General features: G+C 36.3%; 2 protein-coding genes across 6 annotated transcripts in view; one reads left to right on the forward strand and one right to left on the reverse strand.

Moving 5' to 3' along the window:
- Positions 1–110: 110 nt before the first annotated feature.
- Positions 111–5,711, forward strand: LOC107721418 (acid ceramidase-like). Its single transcript, XM_016529421.1, has 14 exons — positions 111–289; positions 514–560; positions 1,180–1,270; positions 1,526–1,612; positions 1,817–1,895; positions 1,981–2,055; positions 3,152–3,197; positions 3,418–3,562; positions 3,787–3,841; positions 3,992–4,073; positions 4,800–4,931; positions 5,026–5,149; positions 5,232–5,288; positions 5,367–5,711. Exons 1-14 carry the CDS (start codon positions 128–130, stop codon positions 5,454–5,456), a joined length of 1,272 nt encoding a protein of 423 aa, XP_016384907.1. The 5' UTR covers positions 111–127; the 3' UTR covers positions 5,457–5,711.
- Positions 5,712–6,469: 758 nt separating this feature from the next.
- Positions 6,470–17,197, reverse strand: part of LOC107721421 (pericentriolar material 1 protein-like) — a 55,857-nt gene continuing 45,129 nt past the window's right edge. For 3 of the 5 annotated variants that reach the window (XM_016529427.1, XM_016529425.1, XM_016529424.1), the window contains 21 exons: positions 16,590–16,735; positions 15,521–15,696; positions 15,245–15,404; positions 14,758–15,101; positions 14,391–14,558; positions 14,025–14,081; positions 12,726–12,898; positions 11,977–12,108; positions 11,756–11,888; positions 11,480–11,635; positions 10,297–10,400; positions 10,065–10,199; positions 9,592–9,789; positions 9,440–9,499; positions 9,101–9,227; positions 8,399–8,550; positions 8,246–8,315; positions 7,971–8,158; positions 7,744–7,836; positions 7,508–7,631; positions 6,470–7,253 (listed from right to left, as the gene is read on the reverse strand). In XM_016529427.1, coding sequence (XP_016384913.1) covers positions 7,228–7,253; positions 7,508–7,631; positions 7,744–7,836; positions 7,971–8,158; positions 8,246–8,315; positions 8,399–8,550; positions 9,101–9,227; positions 9,440–9,499; positions 9,592–9,789; positions 10,065–10,199; positions 10,297–10,400; positions 11,480–11,635; positions 11,756–11,888; positions 11,977–12,108; positions 12,726–12,898; positions 14,025–14,081; positions 14,391–14,558; positions 14,758–15,101; positions 15,245–15,404; positions 15,521–15,696; positions 16,590–16,735 — 2,922 coding nt within the window. In that variant the 3' untranslated portion in view covers positions 6,470–7,227. The remainder of the gene's footprint in view (positions 7,254–7,507; positions 7,632–7,743; positions 7,837–7,970; positions 8,159–8,245; positions 8,316–8,398; positions 8,551–9,100; positions 9,228–9,439; positions 9,500–9,591; positions 9,790–10,064; positions 10,200–10,296; positions 10,401–11,479; positions 11,636–11,755; positions 11,889–11,976; positions 12,109–12,725; positions 12,899–14,024; positions 14,082–14,390; positions 14,559–14,757; positions 15,102–15,244; positions 15,405–15,520; positions 15,697–16,589; positions 16,736–17,197) is intronic. The other 2 variants (XM_016529426.1, XM_016529428.1) reach the window with 2 other exon arrangements.

Here is a 17,197-nt window from a genome sequence, read left to right on the forward strand (position 1 = left end):
CTATTTAATAATAATTTTTTAAAAAGTTGATGTAGGAGCGAATTATGGTACAGCTTAGTAAAATAAAACCGGGACAAACCCAAAGACAGAAAGTGCGAAGTCATCTTTTATTCTGTAACTCATTGTTATGGTAACTCCCCCGGTGTCTCGTGGGTTTGCGCAGATCACGAACCGTCACGAGTATCATCGGTACTTCCGCGTTCGTCTCATCATGATCCCCAAATTAAACCTCTGCTGTTTTATTCTCTCTTTTGTGTTTATATGCTTGTCTGCGCAATATGTCCCACCGGTAAGTCACAAACTAGAGTTTGTATTGTTATTTATGAAAACAAATGCATCTTTACTATTATCCTCGTATCAACTTAAGTTATGACAGGACTGCAGTAGTTTGTGTATACGTCAATGCGATGTTTTATAACCTAAATCACCAGTGCTGTTGGCATAGAGAAGCTTAACTGAATAACCAACACAACTCCAGTTTACTGAATTAAATGACTAATGTTCACATTTAAGTACACAGAAGAGTGCCGAAGTGGCATGTATCCTCCAAACGGCCCAACGTGAGTATGACAACTGAAATGATGGATTATACAACCTGTAAAAACTGCTGTCAGAGACCAAAAATTTAAATCTGTACAATAATTACATGTACAACAGGTGAAAATGCAAACCGTACGAATGAATCACAGGAGAGAAACGGATATGTAAAAATAATTTTAAAATATTAATAGCGATATTTCCAAATGTTTTTATTTGAACAGCTTATTGATCAAAGATGATGTTAATAAGAAAAATGTATAATTTTTAGTTTTAAAGAAGTGAAACAAAGTCAGGTGTTTTGTAACAACAGAACGGCAATGTTTCATTGTTATGCAATTGCAAAAGATGTATATTATAATATCATGTATATGTTATATTATTACCATAACATTTATATTACAGTATCCAATGTAATTTTTTGTGCAAAAAGGTTTATTTAAAAATGTATTGAATTTTTTATTTTTTGGACCAACTTAAAGAAAAAAAGAATCTTTTAAAGTGTTTTCATCATAGTTCATCTATAAATCTACGAAAACTTCATTTTCTCTTAATATGAATGATTTAGAATGTAATTTTGAATTTGTAATTCACATTGAAGGGAGAGAATAAGAACATGTGTATAATCTCTGGATCTTTTAGATTTAAAGGGGATGTGTCCTGGTATACTGTTAATCTGGATTTACCACCAAGCAAAAGATGGACAGATGTCATTACAGACAAAAAGAACGATGTGAGTTTATATCATTATACTGGTTCAATGCTCTGTCTATGAATGTACTTCTAGCAACAAAAGAACTGCAAGTTGTTTTGCCGTGACAGACTATTCACTTGATTAGTAGAAGTCTAGTTTATGTATTGGTGAACTTTTATGTGAACTGTGAACCGAAATGGAAGTGAAATCCTGGAATTCCACAAAACTAAAACCAGATGATCTTGAGCAGCTCTCGGTGAACATTACTCAAGAGCTCATGTGCTTTGCCTTTAGATGGTGAGCATGATTCAGGCTATCAGAGATCTAGCAGACGCCTTTGTTCCCAGTGGAAAGCTCATCGATCTAGTAGATAAGGATTTGGTGAGTTATTAAAGAATCTCATCAGTCGAACTATGTATGATGCTTAATCATGATTGACTTATGTATACTGCAATCTTAAATCTCATAGCTTGCAGACATACTGTATACAGTACCTGTCACCGTTCATCTACATGAATAATTTAGACAGTAATTACTCTGCCTAACAGTGTTTGTTAACAGGACTGTGATGTGTTTTGTCCCCAGCCCTTGATGGTGGACACCCTGCCTTACCCGTTCAATGAGGAGATCAGAGGAATCGCATCAGCGTCTGGTGTTTCTTTGGGTATGAATGCATTAAAACAATACTATTATGTTTAACACTGTTAAATAAAATCTATATTTAATAGATTTTATTCTCTGTGACTCAGGTGAGGTGGTGCTCTTCAACATATTTTATGAGGTGTTCACCGTGTGCACGTCTCTGGTTGCAGAGGATGTCAATGGTGAGGATATCATCAGAGATAACATTATTTTCATCTTTTTATAATATTTTATAATCTATATCTATGTTCTAAAATATCAGATACCCATTAAATTACATACAGTACCAGTTTAGGGTCAGTAAGATATATATATATATATTTTTTGTTTTTTAGAAATCAATACTTTTATTTAGTAAGATACATTAAATTGATCATGTGACTGTAAAACTTTTATAATGCTACAAAATATTTTTAACCTTCTATTAATCAAAGAATCTCGAAAAAAAATGAATCACTTATAACAAAATAATAATATGAAATGGTTCTTGAGCACTTGATTTCACACGTAATGACACTGAAGACTGGAGTAATGGCTGCTGAAAATTCAGCTTTAGCATCACAGGAATACATTATATTTTAAATATATATTCAAACAGAGTGGTGCTGGTATGATGTCAGAACCCGGAAGAATAATTGGCCACTGGCTCCTTAGAGATTTTCCTATGGGGCTTTATAATGGGGTTTTTCGATTTATGAGTGAAATAAAGCCTGTGGCAAACATAACTTGATACTTTGATGTTTTGTTCTACAATGTAAATTACACACTCCCATATCAAGCACGCAAATTTTGAACCAGTTATGTTTATTTTTGAAAATGTATGTTTCTAATAAGTAATTAGATGAGACAGCTTGGGATGTCAGCGTGTGCAGTTTATGTTGTAGAACAAAACATCCAAGAATCATCAAGTTATGTTTACCACAGGCTTTAAATTGAAAAAACCCTTTATAAAACCCCTTAGGAAAATGTCTTAAGGAACGAGCGGCAAATTAGTTTTCCGGGTTCTGATGTCATACCAGCACCACTCTACAGAAAATGGTTATTTTAAATTGCAATAATAATCCATTGCTTATGTTTATTGTTGTTTTTACACTCATTTTGATCAAATAAATTCCATCTTGGTGAGCATGAGACTACTTAAAAAATTTACCGACCCCAAGCTTTTGAATGGCAGTCAAAAAAAAAACATCTATTGTAAACTAAACCAATAACTATGATATGAGAATATTTTGTTTGAAGTTGTGCCATGTAGGACACATTAGTTTGTTTTTATTGTAGGCAATCTCATCCATGCAAGGAACCTGGACTTTGGACTTTTCATGGGGTGAGTTTAATGTTGTTTTGACATTTGTTGTTAACCTACTTCCTTAATTTTTTTTGGGGGGTGGGGATGAATGTATATTTATACACTGAAGAAAATTATAAACGCAACACTTTTGTTTTTGCCCCCATTTTTCATGAGCTGAACTCAAAGATCTAAGACTTTAATACTGAAATCAAAACATGAAGATTTCATATTGTTCCGTGGTCTGCTCTGCTTACAGATGGGATTTGAAGAACAGGTCGTGGATCATCACAGAGAAGCTGAAGCCACTGGTTGTTAACATTGACTTCAGACGCAACAACCAGACTGTCTTTAAATCAACTAATTTTGCAGGATATGTGGGCATGCTGACCGGGATTCATCCAGTAAGGACAGAGCTCAGATCAGTATGAGCAATCTGAGATTATTATACGAGAATGGATTATAAATCATGGTGACAAGATTCAGAATGAGCTTTTGTCTCTGACATTGTTTTTAGTTTGGCTTCTGCAATTTAGCAGGAAGGAGAATTGTGAAAGAATGGATTGTTGGTCAGTAATCACGTTGCTTCTGTCTCTCAGTGTCTCTCTGTCTTCTGTTTTCTTTGTAGCGCTCATTCACCCTCACTATGAATGAACGATTCACTCTGGATGGAGGCTACATCGGTAAGCCTTTGCCTGATATTTGCTGAGTCATATGAGGCATTGTCAGAAATATGTTGAAGCTTTGCAGGTTTTTATTTTCTTCATATACGTGTATTTATTTTATTTGCTCAGATCTTTGGTAGATGCATGTTAGTTTTATTGTTATTACAGGGATTCTGGAGTGGATCTTGGGGAAGAGAGACGGCATGTGGATGAGTTTTTTGACTCGTTCTGTGCTGGAGAATGCAACTAGGTTGGCTACAGATAAATATATTAATATATATTTATGCATTAGAATGCTTTACAAATGTAATTTTAAGAAATTAATTATTACTTCAAATACACATTCTGGTGCATTGTTTTCTGAAATAATTGTAACTGCAATCGTATTTTTGTAATAGAGTATAAAGCATTATTATGCATTTAGAATCACTTTATAATGTTTTATATTTTATACTCTTTATAAGTTTTACCTACACACTACGGTCAAAAGTTTGTACTTATGATTTTTTAAAATGTTTTTGAAAGGAGTCTCTTATGCTCACAAAGGCTGCATTTATTTGATGAAAAATACAGTAAAACAGTAATATTCTATTATGGTGTCCACAAAAATAGAATGCAGCAAAAACATTGATAAGAACCATAATTAATAATTGAGCACCAAATCAGCATATTAGAATGATTTCTGAAGACTGGGGTAATGGCTGTTGAAATGGCTGTCAGCTTTGCATAGTAGTTTTAAAATATAGTAAAATAGAAAATAGTTATTTTAAATTGTAATCATAATTTACAATATTACTGTTGGTGAGAATGAGAGTTCTTTCCAAAAAAATTTGTTTTTGTTAAATTTTGACCGGTGATTTTTTTTTTTAATGCTTATTACTTTATTTATTGATATTGAAATATGAAACCAAAGAATCAGACGGATGTCTCTTTGGCTTATAAAGATGATGATAATTTGGATGCTGTGTTCTTTTAGCTATGAAAGTGCCAAGGCTCTGTTGTCTGACACGAAGCTGCTGGCTCCAGCGTACTTCATCCTCGGAGGAAACCAGCCGGGTCAAGCCTGCATTATCACCAGATCCAGAACACACAGCATCAATCCACTGGAGTGAGAGAGCATTGCTATTCTCTACACATAGTTAAAAGAACACGTGTGACTTTGAAGTATTTCAGTTTAACATTACACTTTGTGTGTTTTTCAGGCTTGATGTGAAGAATGGCAGGTGGTATGTGTTGGAGACTAACTATGACCACTGGAAAGAGCCTCTGTTTCTGGATGACCGCAGAACTCCTGCTATGAAATGCATGAATCAGACCACACAGGCTGTGAGTGTGGACACTGCAAACATAGACCTAAACTGGTATTAAAAAAATATTCTAACTTTAAATTTTTTTTTTATCCTTTCAGGATATCTCCATAAAGACAGTATATGATGTGCTGTCCACCAAACCGGTCTTAAATAAAGTAGGCTGATCATCTTTTACAGTGTTTCATATTTCATTTTCTGGTTTGTCTAACACTTATCTTTATGGTGCTGTACAGTTGACCACATACACTACTCTTATGGAGGTGTCTAAAGGAACATTGGAGTCTTATATCCGTGACTGTCCTAACCCCTGCATGCCGTGGTGAGGGACTCCATCTGGACAAGCTGCATTACTGTGACGGTCTTTTGTACGTTTAGGAAAAGAAAAATGTCATTCATATTTTAGCTGTTTAAAATGGTTAATCTTACATTTTAAAAAGTTTGCAGTGTCTGCTTTTGAAATCATGTGGGCATTGTTGGGTTTAATCAAGCTTAACGTGTCAAACAGGTACAGTAGGGCAGCCTACTTAAAGGGATAGTTCACCCAAAAATGAAAATTTGATGTTTATCTGCTTACCCCCAGGGCATCCAAGATGTAGGGATTCACCGCAATGTCCAAACTGTCCTGAGCACATTCGCGTCTTCTTCTTCAGCCAGAGCGTGACGCGTCTTCTTCTTCTTCTTGCTTTACGGTGGATCGCAGACTTATAAGTGCATTACCGCCACCTATCTCTCAAATGGACCATTGACACTCCTAATTGAGATTGTAGATAGAGTCAATGGTCCATTTGAGAGATAGGTGGCGGTAATGCAATGTTCTATTGAAGAAACAAAGTCACCTATATCTTGGATGCCCTGGGGGTAAGCAGATAAACATCAAATTTTCATTTTTGGGTGAACTATCCCTTTAACACTTGTCTAAAGATGCATGTAATGGAAACAAAATTAACTGCACTGAGAATTGATATGTATGACAGATTGTACAAAATATTTTTTTCAGTCAAATTTTTGTGAATGTGACTGACATTTTTGTTTGTTTTTTGTAACCACATATTAGAATACAGAAATGTGCACAGTGGAACAACTTGATAATCAACCTCATCAACTCTGTTAACTAACAAATCCATTAGGGGAAAATGATCAACCAAAAGAAACAAATGTACATAAGTTGTACACTTAAGCAGTAGACAAATTTACACAACTAACATCACTAAATCATGGAGATACAGTACTTGTCGTGGAAATAAATAATGCACTGAATCAGTGAACATTTTGCAAAATAAGCACTTACCAAAGCAGGTTTTGTGCAAATGGGATAAATAGAGCAATCACTACAGGAAATGGTAAAAATCAACTTTTTATTTATTTTAAATCTCAGTCTAAACATCAGAGAATTACACGAGGTGAAATGGGGTGAGAACCCAAGCATTGGCCAACATGCCTTTAAAAAAAAGTGAGATTGAAAGCAAGAGAAAACATTTAAAAGATTGCAATAAGAGAAGACAACGTATCGGTGCTAATATGCGATTCTGCTCTATCCATTACACATTTCATTGTGCAGTCTGGGACGTGTCAAATACATTTAAATAGGGATATTGTTTTTCCAAATGTGCTTAAGTTTTGTCCTGAATCAGAGGAACAAACATCTATTGTCCTTTATGTACTGCATTGGCAAAAAAATGCTAGCGGTCTGGTAAGGAATCCTAGAAAGAAATGCATAAACAAAAGCCAAACCATGCCAAACATAGGAACACAAAAATGTTTTGCATCCCTTAAACCGAAGCCTCTGAAGGAGCTTTTACAGAGATTTCTGGATGAACAAAGAGAAACACAGAAAATGTACTTACAGTCTACAGAACAGCTTAAAGACAAAGCCCCTACAAAACATCATCTCCTACATTCCCCATAAAACAATCAGAATAAAAGTACTTACAAGTGTAGAGAGATCTCTTGAACTGTTAGATCACATGCTGACAGGCTAATTCACCAAGACTTAGCTTAACTGTTGTTTTCATGAATCTTAAATTATTAAGCTCATTATACAGTAATGTTGCATGGATGATGGTTTGCAGTGCAAGACGGATCAAAAGATCATTCTCATGCACTCTGGGCTCCAGTGGTTTCTGGGGGGAAAAAAAAAAACATATTGTTCATCCATCATAGGGATCTGCTGATAAGCAAATCATTGTAATTCAGCTCTGAATTTCAATATCCAATACCTTAAAAAAACAATACATGAATTCTTAAATTAACACACACACAAAACAAGTTTTGTTCTGTTGAACAAAAATTATCACCTTATTCTAATTTTACATTTTGAAAATTAAAATGAAGTCTGAACAGATGGCATATGGTTTGAGTGACATTTAATTGTTACCCGGCTCTTTGAGTGCTTGAGCATTTCCCACCAATCCTGTAAGCTCATCTTTATTTTCATTGAGAATTTCAGCTGTTAAGTTAATATTTTGCTGCTTTTCTGAGATCCTCTTACAAAGCTCTTCCTGTGCAAATTACAAGCAGAACATTTTTTTAAAAGCAGCATTCTTTGGAGATGTCTTGTACAGTTTATAAACTAATATGCAAACATGACTACTAGATCACTCAAGCTTTTACCTCACACAGAACAGACATTTGAAGAGGAAGGTCCTCCACTTTCACAAAATCTTCCTCATCTGATCTCTGGCTTGTATTTCCAGATCCTGCCTCCTATATTATAAAAAATCGAACATAATACCTTTTTTAAAAATCAGAGAAAAATAATTTGGTCATTCTAAATAAACGAATCAAAGATGTTTGATGAGAAAAGATGATCTGGGGTTTGCAGTGAGAGTGAGACATACATCAGTGTTGATCATGACCGGAGACTCTGTGTCGGGACTGGCTGTATCTGAGCTCTGTGGTGTTTCCTGGGCTGGTGAAACAGTACAGTCCTCCTTTTCTCTTTCATCTCCTGAACCAGTTTTTGCCTCCTCTCTGCCCTCCTCTGGAGGCTGAACCAAGTCTTTGGACTCCGATTTTATGCTTTTCACTGTTTGAAAATGGGAGACAAAATGCAGTGAGTTGAGTGTAAAAACCCCAATAAATGTTAAGGGTATAATAAAGAAAAAAGGCATACATTGGCTGCTTTCTGAGTTTTCTAGGTCTGATTTGGTTTCCTGGGGGGCTTCGTTTCGTAAGGCAGAGCCCTGGAACAACACAACAGGTCATTATTAGTGTTTGTCATTTGAGCAGTCAGATTATTTGCTCTCTCGTATGAACGCCAACACACCTGTCTGTGTTCACTAGTGTTGTCCATGCTGGCTTGTAATGATGTTTGCACCTCAACAGGTCCAGCTTCAAACTCCTCCATCTCCTCCACTTCATTTTCATCTTCTCCACTGCCGTAGTTGCATAGAGCCTGGGTCTCTGCTTTAGATAGGCCTAAAAAAAAGACCATACACACAACACACAAGTCAAACAGATTCTTATCAAAGTCAAATACATTACAGAACAGTCTCAACCTGTAGACGATAAGACAGACAACCTCCAGCAAACACTCTTAACGGGTACTGTTGAACAGTCAGAACAGTAAACACACAATGCACCATAGATGGCGTTTTAGTGACACCAATTAAAAGGAAGAACATGTAATATTACACTTTTACATTTGGATTTATTCAGCAAGGAAACATAAAAATGATTAAAAGTCAAAAGACTTTCTAAAAGACCATAGTGATACTGAAGACTGGAGTAACAGCCACCAAAGGAATAAAATCCATTTTGAAATGTCAAAAAATAATATTTCACAGTATTGCTTTTTTGTGTATTTAAATAAATCCAGCCAGTAAGTAAGCATAAGTGACTTCTTTCAAAAACCTTAAAAAAAAAAAAAACAGAACCATTTTTTAAAAACAGTACTGTATATTTATTTCCAAAGCCAAGCTAATTTTTTCAGTTTACTTTACTGTCTGTTTGTTTCAGATAAACTCACTTATAGAAAGAGGCATCCCTTCTCCCTCCTCTTCTTCCACCTCAGATGCTTCACTGCTCTGTGCATCTTTCTCCTTGTCCTCTTCCTTCTCATGAAGTGTCCCTCCCTGCTCAGTCTCATCCTGATCCTAAAGATAAAAAAAAGTCAATTTTCAACATTCAAAACATTTAAGCTCGCAATAACAAAAAACAAACAAACATAAAACCCAATAGTTGAACAACAGCTGCTCTGTTTGTTGTGTGAAATCAGTGAAGACTGTGGGGCTTTATATTCAGAAGCAGTGTAGCTGCTTAGTGTATTTATGTGAATGCTGCAAGTGTATCAACAACTATAACTTACTCTGTCTTCATCAAAATATGATGGGGAGAATGTCTTTTCTCTCTCTAGTGTTTTCGCCTCCTAAATAAAAAAAAATGCAATAATCATTCTCTTCACAAACACAGAAGCATCATTACAGGCACACATGACGAAGATTAATCACTCAAGCCTACCTCGGTGTGAGGTGAGTGTTTTGGAGATGTGTGGTCAGAGCGTCTATTGGTTCTGTGTTTGTTTTTAGAGGTGTTCTGATCTAAATCCTGCATCAGTCTGAAGAAAGCAAGCTCATTAAAGAGGATCTCAGAGATCTCCACCAGCAGGTCCTCACCGCATTCCTGCAGCGTCCGCCCAACAAACTTACTCAAGGAGTCCTGTGCACAAAACCAAGAACTTGTAGGCTGCGATCCAACTAGTGGCCTTCCTACATAGACTACATTTTAGGGCATCACATGCTCAAATATTCGAGCACATTATGATTCTCAAAACTAATTAATTAATTAGTAACTAACTAATCTAAAAAAAAAAAATCAAATAATTATTGAAGAAAACAGTCAGTAAACTTAAAAAAAAATTTAAAATAAAAAAAAGAATAGAAGAAGCTAATTACATTAGGACAAACAAATTAAAACATTAGAAATGCACTTACCTGCAGGATGCCGCCCAGCTGTCGGTGGAAGAACTGAACAAACTCTTTGCTTTCATCATTTTGCTGAGTGAGTTTGAGCACCATGCGTCTCACAGATGTGAGCAGCTGGTGTGAACACACCTCCCCAACATGCTCCTGGCAGAAAGACATTAGCAAGACAGCATGTCTACAAACTGCAGTTTTGACGGTTGATTTATTTTTAAATTTAAAGAGAAAAGTAAAGCAAGCTCACCTTTAGGAAAGGAATAACTTCTGTCATGATGGCTTTAATCTGTCTGTCAAGCTGTTGTGTGTCAATCTGAGGACAATGTGCATCTGTAGACGAATGTCCAGCACCTAAAATCAGACAATGAGACAAACACAGAAAATTCATTAAAACACAAGTAGATCTACTTAAAGGGGTATAAAACCCAAGCATTCATTATATGTATGTTTAAAGCAAGCAGAGCTTTAGCCAGTGCTAATTATAAACATTCCACCCCCATAATACTTAATAGCAAACTCTCAGAAAACCTAATGAATGGGAAATTGATCAAAATGTCCTTCTCAAGTAGGACTTCTTTTCTAGGTATAACATCAAAGACCATCTTTTCTAGGACACAAAGTTGCAGCCTGTGAAAATCAAGACTCTGCCACAAGAGTGATACACAGTCATTAGATTGTAAAAAGCCTGGATTATTCCTTCTAGAAAGAGAATCACTGACCGTGATTATCTGTGCAGTGACAGTAGAAGCCAATGTCAATCATAAGATGAAGCAATGCAATAAGGTGTCAAGCGATAAAAGTCTATAACCAGTCATTTGCTAGCTGTTTGGTTTCTATTTCTATGCTGTCATGTTGAAAATCTCCTTGTATGGAAACTTGTTGCATTCAGGGGCGCAAAAATGGGGTATGCAGTATATGCAGCACATGGGGCGCGCATATAGCTAAAATCATTCTGTGAAAATCTTCTTTAATAATATATTATAAACAATCAAAAGCTTATTTGTCAAAAATAATGAAAAGAAACATTTTTACTTTAAATTAGTTCAAAATGTATTTTATCAAATGAGTACATATCAACCTTCGACATGACTGTCACAGACAGTCACATGACTGAAATGAATAGAGGAGGGAAAGGGGCTCAAAACAGAAAAAGATAAAGGGAAATAGAACAATGCATTAAAATAAAGTGAACAAACAGAGATTAATAAGCTTAACCTATAACCATACCTTTTGCCGAAAATTGCCATTTTGAATTAAAATAGGTAAAATAAAATAAAAAATTTTGTTGGGGCAACACTGATCTTGCATACCCCTCAGGAAAATGTGCAGTTGCGCCCCTGGTTGCATTGCATCTGGTAGGGACACAGTTAGAAGCTCTTGCAACTGAATGCTGGGTCTACTCTGCAGTCTAAGAGTGTTCACAGCAGTACCTTGAGTGAGTGCTGAGGTGGCAGCAGCAGCAGCAGCAGCAGCAGCAGCTCCAGGACTGTGCTCAGGGTTATCTGTGTTACACTCAGCCCTCAGCTTCATGCGCTCATACTCCCTCATCCTGGCCAATGCCTTATCTAAATGAATTACTGTGTTACCTGGAGGAGCAGGAAGGAAATAAATGGAGAGAGAGAAACATAACAGTGTTCAGGCCCAGCACAGCCCCAGCCCAGCAAAGCAAGCATGATTGTGGTAGCGTGATGCATACAGCTTCTTACCCAGGTCATCACTTGCAAAGGGTTCAAGGTTGGAAGAGGTGGACAGCAGGCTCTCGTTGTCCATCGAGTCTCTATCTGCTACCCTCTTCAATACAGAGTTGGATTTAACTGTTACAATCTTCTCAGATGCATCCTGGAAACATCAGCAAAAAATTAGCTTGTGTTATAATTAAAGAGAGAAAGAAAAAAAACAAAAACAAATGAGGAAGCAAATGTCTCACATTGTCACTGGTAGCCAAGCTCTCACTAGGTGTGAGCTCTGACTGGGAGCCTGTGGCCCATACGGCCGGACCCAAAGACGATGCCTGCTCATCTGCCACACTCTTCTCTGTCAGGTGCCTCGTTACAATGTCCTGGCAGTCAGAGCCAACAATGAAATATGGTTATTACTTTAAAAACAGAGGGCAGTCCTCACAAAAGAAAACCTTACAAATACAAAATTATATTGATCTGTTGATACAGTAGTAAAAGTAGCCCCTTGGTATTAAAAGCCAGGGGCTGTGAAGAAGATATGCTTAATGAAAACGTACGGTTTTACAATTTCTGTAAAAGGTATTAAAGAGGTCATAAATGTTAGAAATCAACAACATTATAAAAAAAAAAAAGGAAAAAAAATCTATAATAGTAATAAATTGTTAATATATATTAAAAAAATATATATGTGTATGTGTATATTAGTAAAAACACACACACACACACACACATATATATATATATATATATATGTGTGTGTGTGTGTGTGTGTGTGTGTGTAAACATTCCATGCCACCTGCATATTTGTTTTGTACATTTTGCTAATTTGATCATTCTTTTAACGTTCTCAGGTCTGGGCAACACAATTTTTCCATTTTAGTCCATTTTGTAGATTTTCTCCATAATGAATGCAGAAATCGTGGAAAACCATCCAGTCTCTACATGGGCCTGTTGTGTCAGTAGAAGTGTGCACAGTTTTAATTGTTGTGTACTGTACCTGTAGTGAGTAGAGTGCCCTCTGGCGCAGGTAGTCTGTATTGAGCAGCTGAAGCTCATGGAAAAGCTCAATGAGGAAGTGAGGGCGAGACTCATTCTGAGAGATCAGAGTTGCCACCTCAGAGTAGATTGTCTCTCTCAGGGCCTCAAACAGAGAGAAATCACTGCTCACATCTAGAGAGGAGAATACACACAGAACAAAATGAAAAATGAACACAGACAATCTACTGTAACTCTTCAAGCATGTCGAGAGTAGATCAAATAACTGCTGTATGTGCAAACTAATTATACAAAAAAAAAACTACTGGAAGACATGTTTTACATAGCAAGACCTTGAGTACTGAACTGCACACAATGTCCAAAAACACTGCTCACTTTACAATAGGGCTGCACGATATATCGAAATTATCGAAATATCGCAAATGTAAATATCGCAATATGCATATTGCAACGGCGTGCGAAATCATTATCATTTTAATAATAGGCTACTTAAATCAAAACGTTGCAAAAGGTCAAAGTTTTAGTTTGACGCATATAGCACTGACTTTTCACTTGCCTTTAATCATGTTTGAACTTTCTGACTATAGTTTTTGCTGTGGTATATGAAGAAGTATTTAAAGTGTCTGGAAAGCAAAGTTACAATGATATAAAAGTAGTGTCATTAATTTTTTTGTTTGTATGTTCACATTGATGTTAAATTACATTTTCATCACAAACAACAAAACAGCTATAACAAAGATTAATCTAAATTTAATTCATACAGTGCACACTATGCAGTGTTATTTTACACTTAATTATAAAATTTATGTACCTGAATACTACTGTTTATTTTATCTATGCTTGTATCGCATTTTTTAACAAGGTATCGCATATCGCATTTTTCTTCAATATCGCACAGCCCTACTTTACAATTAAGAAAATTTAAGAGATGTTTTTGTGTGTAAAACCACTCAGATGCATAGTTCTGTGACTTCAACTCAAAGGCAAAAGTATAAAATATCCGTAACAAAAAGACAATGGGTGTGAATGGTGTTAACAATAACACAGCAGATGTCCTCCCCTTTTTCTCCCCCAATTTCCCAATGTTCTGAAATAACGATACTGGACAATAGAAATGAACTTTATAAAACTCAGTGGAGTTGTTTCTAAATTTATATTAGTTCTTAGTACTTCCTATGCATGTGGATGCAGTTTTTTTTTTAAAAAGGAGAGGAGAAAGGAGACAAAGAAAACATGCAGATAAAAAAAAAAACGTTAACAAGTAGTTAGCAGGTCAAACAGCTGGTGAGCTTGGCGTTACCTGGGACTTCAGTGCATGCAATTCTGTTAGAGAGAAAAGGTGTTCTCCAAGCATATGCTGTGAAGAAACCAAAAACAAAACCCAAAATGAAATGTGAACAAAAACAGAATTTAAAAAAAAAAATGAAATTGGTGAGTAACACTATAAAACAATATAAGGACATGGAGACATAAGAGGTTTAAATGATGTTCAAATTAAATAAGAATGGAGGAAAGTCCGTTTTCTTGCTATAATGTTGTAGCAGATGCTTCTCTGGTTGAAGAACATAATGGACACTGTATAACAAGACTGTTCTCATTGTTCTTCATGTTGATGCGTTTAGTTTTATCCAGTGTTATCTGTAGCAGAACCTATGAAAAGGCATACCAGATGAAAGGTCATTTGGCTTGATGTTCTTAGCCTTGCTGTCCAGTTTCTCCTGGGTGAGTTTGTCTAGCAGACCCTGGTTGAGATCTTTGTATTTGACCTGAGAGGAGCGCTCTCTGTCCTGATCAAAGTGAGAGTCACTTGAAACACTGTCACTGTCCAGAGATGCTGGAAATGAGAAGAACAAAACTGAACTCCATTTGACTGAATTGTGGGACTTAAACTCTAAGGCTTCTTTTGCCTAAATATTAAATAAATAAATAAATAAAACTTTCCATAAACCCAATTAATGTGACTGAAACAAATTGACTTTTTTAATGTGTTTAATGTTATTAAGCTGTAGTATGTTAACTTTAAATATACACACCTGTGTTCTTCCGTCCCCTGTCTCTCCTGCGGCGGCTCTTTGTGTTGGGGGTCTTGTCTCTAGAGGCCAGGCTGGCCTGTGCTGCAGCCTTGCGCCCTGCTCTGAAGGTCTTGGTGACAGTGGTTGGATCTGCCCTATCTGGAAGGCTGCTCACTGACTCCTGGGAGTCAGGTATGTAAGAAAGATCCCGGGTAGTGCAAGGATGAGGGATAGGAGAGGAGGAAGGAGAGTTCTGACGTGGATGGTCTGAGGTGAGGGTGGTTCTGTGACCAGAGCGATTCAGAGAGGAGTTTAACCAGCTAGAGTTACTAGCGTTGGCCACAGTATCAGGCTGAGATTGAAACCTATAAAGGGAGGGAAATAAATTACATTAGGCAAGTTTTTGTTCCTTTTTGTAGTAGGTAATTCTTGCATTTTCACCTGACTGCGTTTAAACTAATCATGATTATATCACCTTAATACAAAATACAGAAAAAAAAAATTGTACCGTTTCTCTGCGTTGTTGAGTGGAGATCTCTGCAGCGGAGGGGGGAAACTCATGTATTCCGTTTTGAGGGATATGTTTGGATCGTGCTGTTGATCTAAACCGGCCTGGTTCTGCTGGAAATCTCCTGCTGAGGAGGGAAACATGGGACTGAAATTAAAGCCTAAAGGCAGAAAAGAAGAGAGAAAGAAAAAAGGTTAGAAGTTCATTCAAATTGTTGTTTTTTTTAATTAGGTAATTTCACTCATTTAATGAGTCACAGACAGATAATAGACTTGCCAGTTGGGAAAGGAGAGAAGTTTGGGAGTCCAGGCATACTGAGTGTATTGACAGGTGGGTAGTTTACGAATAGAGATGATGATGCAGAATCACACGCAACATTTTGATTGTGCTGTTGTCCTGACAATGACTGATTCTGCTGCTGCCGCAACAGATCATTCAGAACCTGTTTCAACCTGCCAAAAAAAAAAAAAAAGTTATACCAAATGAAAACATACCTGCACTACCATTCAAAAATGTGGGGTCGGTAATAAATAAATACATTCTCAAAAGAGACAATGACATTTATAATTTAATTTCAAATAAATTATGTTCTTTATATTATATGTTTAAACATATTAAAATAGAAAATAGTTATTTATTACCGTTTTTACTGTATTTTTTAATTAAAGGGGTGGTTCACTGTTTTTTTTTCTAGGCTTGATTTGAGCTGAAAGAGAGAGAGAGAGATGCAGAGCGTGTGCAGAGCAGGGGGACGCGAGGAACAGTATTAAGAACCGCTGCTTTAGAACATTGATTTTTAAACTTGTGAATCCATTAGAATCGTTAGAAGACAGAATCGCGATTCATATATGAATAGATTTTTACGTGCACCTCTAGTTTTCTCTTCCTCTTCTCTAAAGCAGCGCAGCATGGCCTCGCCCCCTTTGTTGCCTTTTCCCGAGGGCGGGGTTTATCTGGGTTTGTTACGTCACGAACCCGGGAAGTAACTTGTTGTAGTCCCTACCAGCCGTTTTTGTTGGCATTAAACTGCCAGAATTTTAAAAGAAGATATCTTCGTTTGCATTGAACTTTCAGCTCCGTAAATTTGCAGATATTGTTTATGCTCAAACAGCAACATTACACACTAACTAACGTTAAAAAAGTAAAATCGCAATGAACCACCCCTTTAAAAAAATGCAGACTTGGACAGCATTTGCAGACTACTTTCATAAGTTAAAAAAAAATCTGACCCCAAACTTTTAAACTGTAGTGTATCTACATTAAATGCCTAATTTCTCACACTTAATATCTGACATAAATACATTCTTCTGATTGATATTCAGATTTTTAAAGTCTAAAGACACACCGATTGACGTTGTTCTGCTGCCAAGCCAGTTGTGTGTAACACTGGTTTAGTTGGTGCATGATGAGAGGGATTTGAGGAGAGGTCACATTATTGGGCACAACACCATAGGGACCTGCGAGCAGAGCCTGCAGCATGTATGAAAGAGTCTAGAGATGAGAGAGGGGAATAAAAAGGTTGTTAGTAAGGAAAAAAAGACAGTGAAAAAAAAAAAAAGTTATATTAGGGATGCACTGATACTAAATTTCTATACTGATAACTGATTGTTCAAAATGTTATTTTGCCAATAGCGATAGTTTGGTTTTCTTGAGAACAAATCTCTCTCAACTAATGCTGTAAACTATACAGGAAACCCTCTGATTTGGTACGTTAATATACTCTTTACAATTGCAAATAAGGCGGTTTCCATAAAAACTTGTCTTTGTGACAGATTTATTCAAACATACATATATATAATTAACAGTAAATAAGCTTACTGTTTTTATAAGCGTTTTTATAGCTTACTAACCAATTGTGGATAACTTATCTGATGTAAATGCAATGTTAAGTAACAAAGATCACAAGCTGTTTTATTGATGTCTTTCCACGGTTGAAACACTGATCGAGTGATT

Source organism: Sinocyclocheilus rhinocerous, unplaced genomic scaffold, assembly GCF_001515625.1.
Source record: "Sinocyclocheilus rhinocerous isolate Xijiao unplaced genomic scaffold, SAMN03320098_v1.1 scaffold1833, whole genome shotgun sequence".
Lineage (NCBI taxonomy): Eukaryota > Metazoa > Chordata > Actinopteri > Cypriniformes > Cyprinidae > Sinocyclocheilus > Sinocyclocheilus rhinocerous.

Coding starts and splice junctions, on each gene's coding strand:
- LOC107721418 (XM_016529421.1), top strand. CDS start 128: ATGGTAACTCCCCCGGTGTCTCGTGGGTTTGCGCAGATCACGAACCGT. Junction 561..1,179: donor TATCCTCCAAACGGCCCAAC/GTGAGTATGACA, acceptor TGGATCTTTTAG/ATTTAAAGGGGATGTGTCCT. Junction 5,289..5,366: donor CCAAACCGGTCTTAAATAAA/GTAGGCTGATCA, acceptor GGTGCTGTACAG/TTGACCACATACACTACTCT.